Genomic DNA, 12,923 nt, shown 5'->3' on the forward strand with positions numbered 1-12,923 from the left:
TTCTGTCCTCGAACAGAGATCACGTGAGTAAAGCGGCTGAATTTACCCTCACGTCTTTATTCTGGATCTCTGAGCTGTTTATTTTTCTAACCAGGTTTTCTCTGTTTTCTGTCACAGGATCATCACGACAGCAAACAAGCAGAAATGTATCGATCCACTCTCTCCATCAGGACGACTCTTCCTGAAGAACAGGTGAGATCAGCTGGTGTTACAGTGAACTGATAAAGTACTGCTGTGAATCTTCAGGATCTTTACTAACTGTGTCAAATGTTGATTTAGTGAGAAGAAGAAGGCCGCTGTGACGAGGACGACTGTCTCTGCTCAGACCAACACTCAGAGCTCAAGGAGCCCCCAGACCACGACCAAGCTGTGAGAGTCTGACTGAGGAGGAGTTAGAGGAAGACCAACACTGTGACTTTATATTAAATAATGCTCATCAACACTGTCATGTAAATATATATATGTAAAAACGTCCTCATGTGTGTATATGAAGTAAATTATCTGTAAATATTTTTTTAATATAAAACAATAAAAGCCGTCTGATTGGACCTTTGAGCTCTGTGGTATGTTTCACCTCCTGCATGTTAGTTTAACTCAAACTGAACCTGTGTTCTGAGGAGCTGTTCAGGTTCAGACGTTGTAAACACCTCAACAAGTTCACTGTAGATTTACAACTTGTAATTCTACAAAAACAGGGATCTTGGTGTCTTGGTGAGGCACTGGTTTGAGCAAAACGTTGAAGGCTTCACTAATGGCTCAGAGGGCAGCAGTCATTACAAAGCAAGATGGATGTTATCAAAAGTGTTCAAATAATAAAACATAACAAAAGAAACCTTAATGAATGAAGTAAAATCAAATGAAGTTCATTAGCCCACTGAAATATAACTCAAACAGAAAATAATGAAATATTTCAAAGTGGTTAATGCAAAACACATCAATACCAATTCAATAAACAAAGCATAACCAATTCAGTGTTGTAGTCCTCGAGTCAAGGACTTGGACTCGCAACTCGTGGCCCAGTTTGCAGGACTCGGGATGCAGACTTGGACTCAGACTCATGCATTGACTGCATTAGGACTCGGATGATAGAGAGGACAACTCAGGCTTATATATTGATATAGACTGTTTCAATGTTGGTATGTTTTTAATATAGGTATTTTAAGCCAGGGCTGTCGCGTGTGTTTGCCTACATGAGCGTTTGTGTGACGTCTTGTTCAGCTTTGGTCACTGCCAGGATAAAGGGACACTACAAGCTGTGCAATTTACTAGCTGTGATTAGGGTCAGGGTTATGGTTAGGGATATGATTATGATTAGGGTTAGCGTTATGATTAGGGTTATGGTTATGGTTAGGGTTAGGTTTAGGGTCAGGGTTATGGTTTGGGTTAGGTTTAGGGTCAGGGTTATGATCAGGGTCTGGATTATGATTAGGGTTAGGGTTATAATTAGGATTATGGTTATGGTTATGGTTTGGGTTAGGGTTAGGGTTATGATTACGGTCAGGGTCATGATTAGGGTTGGGGTTATGATTACGGTCAAGGTTATGATTATGGTTAGGGTTATGATTAGGGTTATATTTATGATTAGGGTTAGGGTTATGGTTATGGTTATGGTTATGGTTATGGTTTGGGTTAGGTTTAGGATTAGGGATAGGGTTAGGGTAAGGTTTATGATTTGGGTCAGGGTTATTAGGCGCTAAATAATCCTCTGATACACTGATTGTCTGTTTTTTTGTGTTAACTGTTCTTTGATGTTTGTTCTTTCAGCACATCTCCACATTTTGTTTTGCAGATTGTTTCTCCTCCAGTAGATGTGCTTTACATATTATTACTTGTTGTATTGTGTCAGTTTTGACTTGTTCCATCCACTCCGTATTCCATTTCCATTTACTGTTGACTAAGCCGGATTACGGGAATTTCCCTTACATCTCAGAGAGGAAGAGAAACTGAGGCATGTAAAATGACAAAGAATTAGTGGATTTCATCATCTACATTTTATGATATCATGAAGAGATTCACAGAATCTGGAGACATCTCTGTACAAAAGGGACAAGGACCAAAACCAAGACTGGATGGACTTGATCTTCAGGCCTTCAGGCAGCACTGCATTAAAAACAGACATGAGTAGTGGAAATCACTGCATGGGCTCAAAATCCCTTCTAAACACCATCATCTGTGAACACAGTTCATCACTGCATCCACAAATGCAGGTTAAAACTGAACCATGCAAAGAAGAAACCAGATATGAACATGATCCAGAAAATCTGACATTCTTTTTGGAAATCATGGACGCTGTGTCCTCCGCTCTAAAGAGGAGAGGGACCACCCGGCTTGTTATCAGCTCACAGTTCAAAGCCAGCATCCCTGATGGTACACTGTAAAAAGGGATTTTAGGTTTCAGTTACCTCATCTCACTTTCTTAAGTCAGTTCAACTTAAATGTCAGTTTACTTGAAATATCAAGTAAAATAGTGTCCAACTAATCAGTCCAACCAAAGTAGTTCAGGTAACATAGATTTCCTTGTTGATACAACTAGATGTAAGTATGACCCCTGCACAAATGCACAGGAAACCCCTTGTAGTCACTGGAGTGACCAACCTTTACAATACCATGTGCTGCAAGAGACACTCAGTTTGGATCAAGGTTTTAATACTTTTCTGCATGCAGTGCAGAAGCTAATTGTTTACCACAAGAGAAATGTTCAATGTGTGATATTTGTAGACTTTTTTACTTGGTTTCTGTTTTTATAGCTACATAGTTCTTATATAGTGAGAGCACTCTTCTGTTATTCTGCTTACATTGTTATAAGCTAAGTGTTACTTCTAGATAATTATGGAACATATGGCAGGTGCCATATTAATCCATTCTTCATGATAGCGTTCTGATGCCAAGTCAAATTCATACAAAAAAGCTATTGTCAGTTTTGACATTGAATAAAGTATTTTGAATGTTGTCCCATGTTGAGAAATCATTTTTATGTAGAATTTTTTGAAAATTGAGGCTTAGGTTGTTTTAAGAAATTAGTAGTACTTGTATTTTTAATGAACGTAATGTTACAAGTAAGATGAACAAGTCAGGAAAAAAGCTACCTGGCTGCCTTAAAAAGAGAAGTTGATTCAACAAAACACTTTGTTGAGCTAACATTTCAGACATGTTTGCAGAAGTATTAATAGATCCAACAATATGCTTAGTTCAGGCAAGTTACATTTTCATGTTTTTACAACTCAATTTACCTGTAGAAACTTGTTGATCTAACAACTTTCATGCACCATGAAGCTGAAAATATGACAAAGGAGACCCTGAACTGTTGAGCAGCTGAAATCCTCTATCAGGCAAGAAAGAGACATTTCACTTTAAACTCCAGAAACTGGTCTCCTGGTTCACCTACGTTTACAGAGTGTTGTTCAAAGAAGACGTGATGAACACAATGGTAAACATGACCCTGTCCAGACTAGTTGGCATCAAATTTTAAATTAGCATATAATTTTTAATAAAATTGTTAGTTTTGAATATTTGATATGTTGTCTCTGTATATTCTCAATTGAAAATATCCTTTAAATTATTTGTAAAAAATCAGATGTTTCTCAGCATTAAAATTTTTCAGAATTGAGGTTGATTTAAGAAAAACAAACTTTTGCTTATAATCTTAATAACTCTTATTTTTGCTCTCTCTATAACAGAGACATTTCCTGCAGACTGAAATGATTCTGATGCTCAGACTTAGAGAAAAGAAGTGTGAGTGATTCTGAGAAACAGGATGTTTGAGGAAAAAGGAAGGGATTAGGAAAGTGAAAGTTAAACTGTAAAGTGTTGCATCACACCACCAGTCCTGTGTGTATAAAACAGAGTGGTCTCTTTAGCTGAACACTATCCGAGTCCTGACTGAACTCACACACAGACACACAGAGGAGTGTGATCCAGATCCTTCTACAGACACCATGAAGACAGCTATCATCGCCTTTCTCTCCTGCCTGCTCGTCCTCTGTGCACGAGGTGAGAAAACTGACTGAAGTTATTTTAGAATGAGACATCTGAACTTTGTACATCAGACTGTTAAATTCTGACTCTGACTGTTTCTGTGCTTTTGATCTAAATGCTGCATATGTTAAATTAAATGTGGGTTAAAAACAAAAAATAAATCCATAGAATAAAATAAAGGTACTGATCAGAACATTTAGAGTTAAAACTGAATTAACATGTAAAATGTTGTTCATAGAGTTAACCTCTGAGTGACACAATTGAGTGTTCAAAGAAAGCAGGATGAGTTTCTTTTAGTTATAAAACACCACTTACACATGTTAAAGACAAAATCATCAATGACATGAGATGTACTGCTTTGACCACATGGAGGCGCCAAACTCAACACAAACTGTGTTTGGAGCCGTCCTTTCTCTGGTACATGTTCATCCTGCAGCTCTCTGTCTGATCTGAAGATGATCACTTGTTGTCTTTTATGTGGACTCAGAGAGTTTAATAAAGGTTGATGTGAATGAATAAAGAGTGTCTTTGTGTCTTTTCTTCACACAGGACATCCAGACACTCCTGAAACATGCAAGTGTTCAGGATCTTTCATGGGCAGAGTCCACTCAAAGCTCATCAAGGCCGGGCCGTTCATACATGAGCCCAGTGTCTTCTGTCCTCGAACAGAGATCACGTGAGTAAAGCGGCTGAATTTACCCTCACGTCTTTATTCTGGATCTCTGAGCTGTTTATTTTCTAACCAGGTTTTCTCTGTTTTCTGTCACAGGATCATCACGACAGCAAACAAGCAGAAATGTATCGATCCACTCTCTCCATCAGGACGACTCTTCCTGAGGAACAGGTGAGATCAGCTGGTGTTACAGTGAACTGATAAAGTGCTGCTGTGAATCTTCAGGATCTTTACTAACTGTGTCAAATGTTGATTTAGTGAGAAGAAGAAGGCCGCTGTGACGAGGACGACTGTCTCTGCTCAGACCAACACTCAGAGCTCAAGGAGCCCCCAGACCACGACCAAGCTGTGAGAGTCTGACTGAGGAGGAGTTAGAGGAAGACCAACACTGTGACTTTATATCAAATAATGCTCATCAACACTGTCATGTAAATATATATATATGTAAAAACGTCCTCATGTTTGTATATGAAGTAAATTATCTGTAAATATTTTTTTAATATAAAACAATAAAAGTCGTCTGATTGGACCTCTGAGCTCTGTGGTATGTTTCACCTCCTGCATGTTAGTTTAACTCAAACTCAACATGTAACACATATTCCAGATAGAGTGGTTTGTGTTGATACCATATTTTGATGTTAATACAATTATAGTATTATTTCAATACAGTTTTGAATGCAGGAGTCTCTGTAACATGAATCTACATCTCTATGTGCTTTTTAAAGTCATGTACCTGGGTCCTTTAAATCATATTTATTACCTAGAGGTAAATGTGATCTGACCTACAGTAACTTCTGCATCCTCAGCCTCTGCTGCTTTTTGCTCTTTATTTAAAGAAGGAAGAGATTTCCTCTGCATCTCCACCTGAGGTTATCAGGTAGAGAGTTTAGTGTTTTAATGACTTCACCTTTGATAGTGACACTGTCAGCACTCTCACTGTCATCAGATTCACACAGCTCTAAGTTATTGCACGTCACAACTTAACTTAGCTATCAAGAACAGGGCTAAACCACTTTAATGGGGGATGGATAAATTATTTAAACAGTGAAGAAGTTTGTTGAACTCATCATTTCGTCTAATAAACACTTCAGCAACCGATGTCACAGATCTACCCGTCGCTCGGTGTCTGTTTCTGAAACTATAATAATAATTCATACTTCAGTATGTAGTAAGTAGAAAGTGAACAAGAGCAAAATCTGCAGTATGCCAAAACTCCCCGGATGTCTACTGATTCAGGAAAATGTCACAGTATGCATCGTACCAGTCTGCCTCGTGTACTGTTTCCCACAATGCACAGCGCTCGTTCCACTTTATCTTTTTCTTTCTTTCTTGACGGGAGGAAATTCCTTTTTGGGTGCTGTGAAAGTTATTGAATTACATATAAACCACTTCAGAACGTCGATGAGTATTTCTGATATATACGATCTTTGGAACGGTCGGGAGCCCGTATATGGTGTTTTATTTTGAAATTGTTACATGCCATCTCTTATCGATCATTGTATCATCCTCATGCTTGACTTCTTGTCCTGGTCATTCTTCTCTGTACACCTTGACGCATGCTAAGTACGGACTCCATCAATAATAGACTCAACGCATATCTTTACCGGAGCAGGGTCACGCTCCTGAGACAGAGCTTAGACCAGGTGCAGAGCCCCATGTGTGAACATTAGGATTGACTAGCACAGGAACGTATAGGCTGCACAGTGTGCAGCACTGATGGTACACTGCGCAGCACTCCCTGTGTAAATTGGGTTAGTACTACTAACCCGACTAACTCGCATTGAATTGCTCTTTCTGCAACAAACGTTGTGCTTGTAAATTGTCTGTTAGTTCTCTGTGTGTCTTTGTCTGTGACTTTGTGTTTTTCACTGATGACTGTCTCGGCCTGGTCTCCCTTGAAAAAGAGATCTTTGATCTCAATGGGACCGACCCGGTTAAATAAAATAAAATAAAATTGAAGCCTCTAACCTTTTAAGCTGACAGCCAAATAACCACTCAAATAAAACCCTCCTCTTCTGGATATAATCCTTACAGATTTTTAAGAGGTTGTTCCTACTATGGCCCCCTTTATTGTATTTATCATTGTCAGTTTGCTCTACATTATAATTTTAAGCATGCAGTTATTCAGCCACACCTGAAAAACAAAAAGAATCTGGATCCTAAATCACTTACAATATTACAAAGCAATCTCAAAGCTGTCAACTTTATCAGAAATACTTAAGAAAATAATTTGAACCAGACTATCAGATTGATTACAGTGTGATGTTTCTACCTGCTTAATGCACGCTCATGCCTGACGGTCAGCTGTTAGTCCTTCAGCTATGTCTCCCTGAGTGTAAATGATCAAATATTCAGTTTCCCCCAGGCCCACTCTTGGATTTCTGCCACTTGGTCAGCTTTTGGGTCATGCCTCTACCTGCGGCAGCCCAAGTGATCTTGCAGCCAGACAGAAGATGATGGATATTCACTTAAGACCTTTCATACGGGCCACAGTTCTCCCTAAAGCCAAACCATCGTACCAGATTTGCTGGAATTGTGAAGACGTCATGTGGCTCTGATCAGAGTCTTTCCTGGTGGATCTTCTACAGGTCACTCCATCCCACTGAGAAATTTCCTCAACCACACTTTTTCAACTGTCCTTGCTGGAAAAGGCTGTCTGAGTTTTATCTCCAGACTGCTAATTTTAACCCTGAACTAAAGTGAGATGTTCTTCAAAGTCAGATGTAGAGCATTTATTTCAAACAGAGTAGCATCAGAGAGGTATAAATAAAAAAAATATTAGTGAATTCATTGTTGTCTATAAGTGCGCTGTGTATATCTTCTACAGTATATGTAGCTGGATGATGATATGAGTTGTATCTGAATGACATCGAGTTAAAGAGGCAGATGTGTGTCTAACATGAGTCTGGTCCTGCTGGAGGTTTCTGCCTGTTAAAGGAAGTTTGTCCTTGCCACTGTAACTTGCTAAATGCTGCAAAGTGCTCTGCTCATGGTGGATTAAGATGAGATCAGACTGAGTCCTGTCTGTAAGATGGGACTGGATCTTATCCTGTCTTGATGTTGGGTCTTTGTTGATAACAGCTCTTAGTTATGTTGATATAGGCTTAGCAGAACTGACACAAATGTCTCCCCCTCTCTCCTCTGTCTGCCTGTCTCTTACTTTAACTCTTCATGTCCCATTAAAGTTACTAACCACAGATCTTTCAGGAGTCCCTAAGCTCCCTTGTCTCGTAGGTTACTCTGGATCTCTGCTGTTGTGGACGTGCCAGACTCTAGCTGCTACAACTACTACTATCCGTCTCACCACCATCATCTCTCTCTTCATCTCCCTCTATCTCTCTTTCCAGCACAGTGTCAGCAGATGTGTGTCTAACATGAGTCTGGTCCTGCTGGAGGTTTCTGCCTGTTAAAGGAAGTTTGTCCTTGCCACTGTAACTTGCTAAATGCTGCAAAGTGCTCTGCTCATGGTGGATTAAGATGAGATCTGACTGAGTCCTGTCTGTAAGATGGGACTGGATCTTATCCTGTCTTGATGTTGGGTCTTTGTTAATATTATGACAGGATATGGTGTAGACCTGCTCTGTGTGTAAATCATCTTCATATAGCAATTGTTGTGATTTGGTGCTATATGAATAAAAATTGATGGATTGATTGATGGATGGATTGATTGATGGATTGATTGATTGATTGATTGATTGATTGATTGATTGATTGATTGATTGATTGATTGATTGATTGATTGATTGATTGATTGATTGATTGATTGATTGATTGATTGATGAAAGCAAACACAAACCAAAACACAGTATGGGTTTTGGCAGAGCCACAGAACTGGTTAAATGAAAAAAAAATACCAACATAAAAGTTACAGGAAGAGGACCTTATAAAGGTGCGTCCCTCTTTCGCATCTGCCAGGAATGCTAACACCAACATGCTAATGTTTTGACCTCACTGTTGAAAGTGTTAAGTTTATGACTTTTAACACCCCGGCAGGATTATATTAAGACTCAAACGTGATTGAAAATGTTCAGTTTCATGTTGGACTGTAAGTAGGCTGATGAGAATGCTGCTGTTTTCAACAGTCTAATCTGATGGACTACTCTTTATAGCTGCATTAATACTTAATTTTTGATGAATAAAATCATCTTTAAATCACCTATTAGCTTTAACTTGTTTGTATCTGTAGCTGAGAAGTAACATTCAGGTGCACATGACCCCTCACTTTGTGTCTTGTCTCAACATATCAGGATTCTACTTTCCTAACCACCTGCTCACTATACATGTTCCCTTCCTCAGTGGACATATTGATTAATAAAACAATAAAATAAAATAATTGTGTAGACTTTTGTTGTGTCTTTTTCAGTAACATTAAAGGCCATTTTGGATGCAGGTCACATGATTTTAGAATCAGTTCCATGTACTGTTGTCAGTGCTGTGACATCACAGTTGAGTGTCACAATTGTAAATTCTGTACAGTATAAACCTGGGTGAATCTCAGATTCTTCATCACTCGATCTCTGATTGCTGAGCTATCTAGACAAACCGAACAGACACTCGTTCACTTTTTTGTCAACGACCCTTTCACTGACATCCTTTGGATTCAAACTAAATCTGTCTCTTAAAAATGGACGCCATCTTTGATCACGCCCAGGATATGAGACCGTCCTCTTTCTCTGAGGAGGAGCAACATCACTTCCACACAGAGGTAAGTTACTGTAAATGTCAAGGTGTACTGTTCTTATGAATGTAATTGTATATTAATGTGTTTGACTGAGCTGGTGCATTGTACTCAATTAAATCTGTGTTGCAGAAAATCCTGCTGAAGCAGTTCATGCTCATGAAGCAACAGGATGAAGTCCCTGACTCTGTGTCTGTGGGACACATGAAGTCCTGGCTGCTGAAACAAAGAAGCTTCCTGAACGAGTGAGTCAGAGTTATCTTTTTATATTCATGTACAAAGATAAAAACAAACATGTTACAGTGGAGATGATTTCAATGTGGCAGTGACATACAGGTTGGATGACACTCTTACTTTGTACTTTTACAGGATTCAGGGAAGTGTTAAAACGACAGGGACAGACGATTTGTCCGCGGCCGAATTGGTAAGTAAAATATGCAGTCTAACCTGCAGTTAAATGTCTACTGTACTCTGAAGTTTCATGTAAAACTTGTCTACTGGTGGACTAACTTAAATGTGGTGTTTACAGGCCTACAATCTAATGGAAGAGGAGCTCCTGGAGCAGCTGGAGAAAGAGAAGCAGCTCTCATTGCTTTTCAACAGGAAGGTCTCACTGAAAGGCCTTCAGAAGTTCATCACCTCCATCCGCCCAGGAGCAGAGAAAGTCGTCCAGTTCTTTCTCCCATCTCTACACAGAAAGCTGCTGCAGATGTTCCTTTCCATCAACATCCCCAGAGATGGGATCTCAGCAGGGGACCCCATACCAGTGGATCTCCTGGAGCTGGAACAGTTCACTGCTCCTGTAGTGCCACAGGTGGTGGACTCAGCTCTGAAGCTTCTCCTGGAGGAATCAGAGCAGGTCAACAGAGAAGAAGCAGCCAATGCTGAGATTAGCCAGCTGCTGATGCAGTGTGTAGTTCCCTACCTTTCCTGCCATGTGACAGTAAATGACACACTTGTGCTTGGGCTCTGCAAAATCATGGCCAAGTTCATGGTCAAAGCCATCAAAAAAACCATTGACGAGCACTCCAAGTTCTTTGAGCAGATGGATGAAAATGAGAGCTGCTCCTCTGCCAGAGACAAGGTCATCACTGCTATCCGGGACATGACAGAGAAGGCAAAGACTGACACATCCAGCCGGGCTCACATCCAAATCAGCAACTCCCATCAGGCTGAAGACAGTTCTTCAGAGAAGAGGGGGACTTCTCTGGAGGCTGTTCACACTGAGGAAAATGATGAGGGACTCGTGGAGAAGAGGGAGGCTTCTTCAGAAGATGTTTGTTCTAAGCAGGAGGGACTCATACATCAGAACAAGGCTTTACCACCAGTGTCCAAGACAGAAGAGACGGCCACCATGACAAAGAAGCTGACAGAGGACACACCGTTACTCAGCCAAGACACACATGTGACTCAGTCTTGTGATGACCAGAGTGAAGAACAGATACAAGAGGACTCTGGTGAAGAAGTCCAGGCCTCTTCTGGTGAAGACACAGATCACAAAGTGCAGCCTGCAACATCACAAGTTCCTATTGAACAGATCAGCACAGTGGCAGCAGAAAATCGACCAGTGGAGGAGAGGGGGCCTTCTCCACAAGTCACTGCCACTGAGGAGCTGGAAAAAACGACTGTAGAGGAAAAAGAGATGTCTTCAGAGGTCAGTGCCACCAACCCAGAAAATATGACTGAGGACAAAGCAGTCTGGGTCAGAGTGGAGACAAATGTCAGCGTCTTCCTCGACACTGAGATCGAAATAATCCAGGAGGGGATAGTGGAGTCATCTGAGATACAGGATGCTCTCTCTGTGAACGGCAAGAAAAAGAAGAAGAAGAAGAAGAAGAAGAAGGGAGTGAAAGCCTTCTTTCGAGGTGCCTGGAAGAGTGTGACGTCCTGTCTTCGTTCTTCTACTGAAGAATAAAACACAGCATATAAAAACTGTTTCATGCATTAAAAATAAAATAAAAAGCTCATCTAAAAATATTTATCATGTTGGTTGTCTTAAATGTTTTTATACTGTTTTTACAATGAGTCTATTTCAGTGGACATGCCTCAAGAAAGCATTTTAAATACTGAAGACAGGTCAAAGGTTACTCATTGAGACCTCAGTGTCCTCTTTTTATCATTTATTTTCAGAAATTGAAAGCCATCTCAAAATATTCCAGTCTGCACACATTAATCAAACAAAATAACACAGAAATAAAGACTTTAAATCAAGTAACACTATACAGCCATCTCTGAAAATACATTGTAAACTGATTCTGAGTGACTCAGTGAGCATATCATTTCAAACAAAGTGTAAATGTGTTTTAAAACTGATCTGATAAAACTGCACTGAGGACATATTCATGGTTTTTATTTTCATATTTCTATTACATTTGGTGTTGGATATCAGTCAGGTAAACACTTCTCCGGCCTACATCAACAAAAAAAGGTTTGGTTTCATGAGACTTACAATGTTTGTGTTTGTCATATCAGGTAATTTAATACTTCAAAGAGAAAATAAGGATAAGACTTCACATTGAATGGCGGGTCAATAAAGTCAGCTTCAAGTGACTGAGGAGCTTTCCTCAAGCACCAACACCAACTTGGGGATTTCATCAATTAGTTTAAAACATGAGCTAACTGTTCCTGCTCTGTAGAGTGTGCTGATGTATTGTCAATCAATCAATCAATCAATCAATCAATCAATCAATCAATCAATCAATCAATCAATCAATCAATCAATCAATCAATCAATCAATCAATCAATCAATCAATCAATCAATCAATCAATCAATCAATCAATCAATCAATCAATCAAACAATCAATCAATCAACCTTTATTTATATAGCGCCAAATCACAACAAACGTTATCTCAAGATGCTTTTACAAACAGAGCAGGTCTAGCCTGTACTCTATGTTCTATCATTAACAAAGACCCAAAATCAAGACAGGATAAGATCCAGTCCCATCTTACAGACAGGACTCAGTCTGATCCACCATGAGCAGAGCACTTTGCAGTGTTTAGCAAGTTACTTTATTGTGTGTCAGTGTGGTTTTCCAGCTGCACAAAAGAGGTGCAGCTGTCTTGAAACAGACAAAAAAGAAACCAGCCTTTAAAGACGGCTTCTCTTCATTAAGTGTAAATTTGGGATGTGACACAAGAAATGAATAGCTTTGCCCGTGTGGCTCCTTATTCCAATGAACAAGATGACAAGAAGATTATCTGCTCAGAAAGCCTAGGAAATAGTTTTGGAGGAAAGAAAAATTGTCTGACAGTGAGTTAGAATTAAATTTGAGATTGACCAACTCCCAGCTCTTAGTTGAGTCAGTCACAGCAGCAAGTCACAGGAGCAGCCAGACACAGGATATGTCAGCATAGCCAGCCCCAGGACCGGCATGACATATGTGTGTCAAAAACATGTGAATATAGAATGAGCAGCTCCAGGGCAAGAGTGTCTTAGAGGAATGTGAAATGAGATTGGACAAACCCATGCATGCATACTTCAGAGTTCTCATTTTTTTATGGAGTTTACTGATCAAGAGGAATCCACAAAATCACCCTTTTAAATTACATAATAAGGAACTTTTGGGGAATCTGTCTAAATGTGTAAAATCTG

General features: G+C 39.7%; 1 protein-coding gene across 1 annotated transcript; it reads left to right on the top strand.

Annotated features, from left to right (window-relative positions):
- The first annotated feature begins 9,154 nt into the window (after positions 1 to 9,154).
- On the top strand, positions 9,155 to 11,303 carry LOC117819599. The gene is made up of 4 exons (XM_034693049.1): positions 9,155 to 9,353; positions 9,459 to 9,571; positions 9,696 to 9,750; positions 9,856 to 11,303. Exons 1-4 carry the CDS (start codon positions 9,273 to 9,275, stop codon positions 11,239 to 11,241), a joined length of 1,635 nt encoding a protein of 544 aa, XP_034548940.1. The 5' UTR covers positions 9,155 to 9,272; the 3' UTR covers positions 11,242 to 11,303.
- Positions 11,304 to 12,923: the final 1,620 nt, after the last annotated feature.

This window comes from Notolabrus celidotus, chromosome 9 (assembly GCF_009762535.1).
Source record: "Notolabrus celidotus isolate fNotCel1 chromosome 9, fNotCel1.pri, whole genome shotgun sequence".
In the NCBI taxonomy this organism is placed as follows: Eukaryota; Metazoa; Chordata; class Actinopteri; order Labriformes; family Labridae; genus Notolabrus; species Notolabrus celidotus.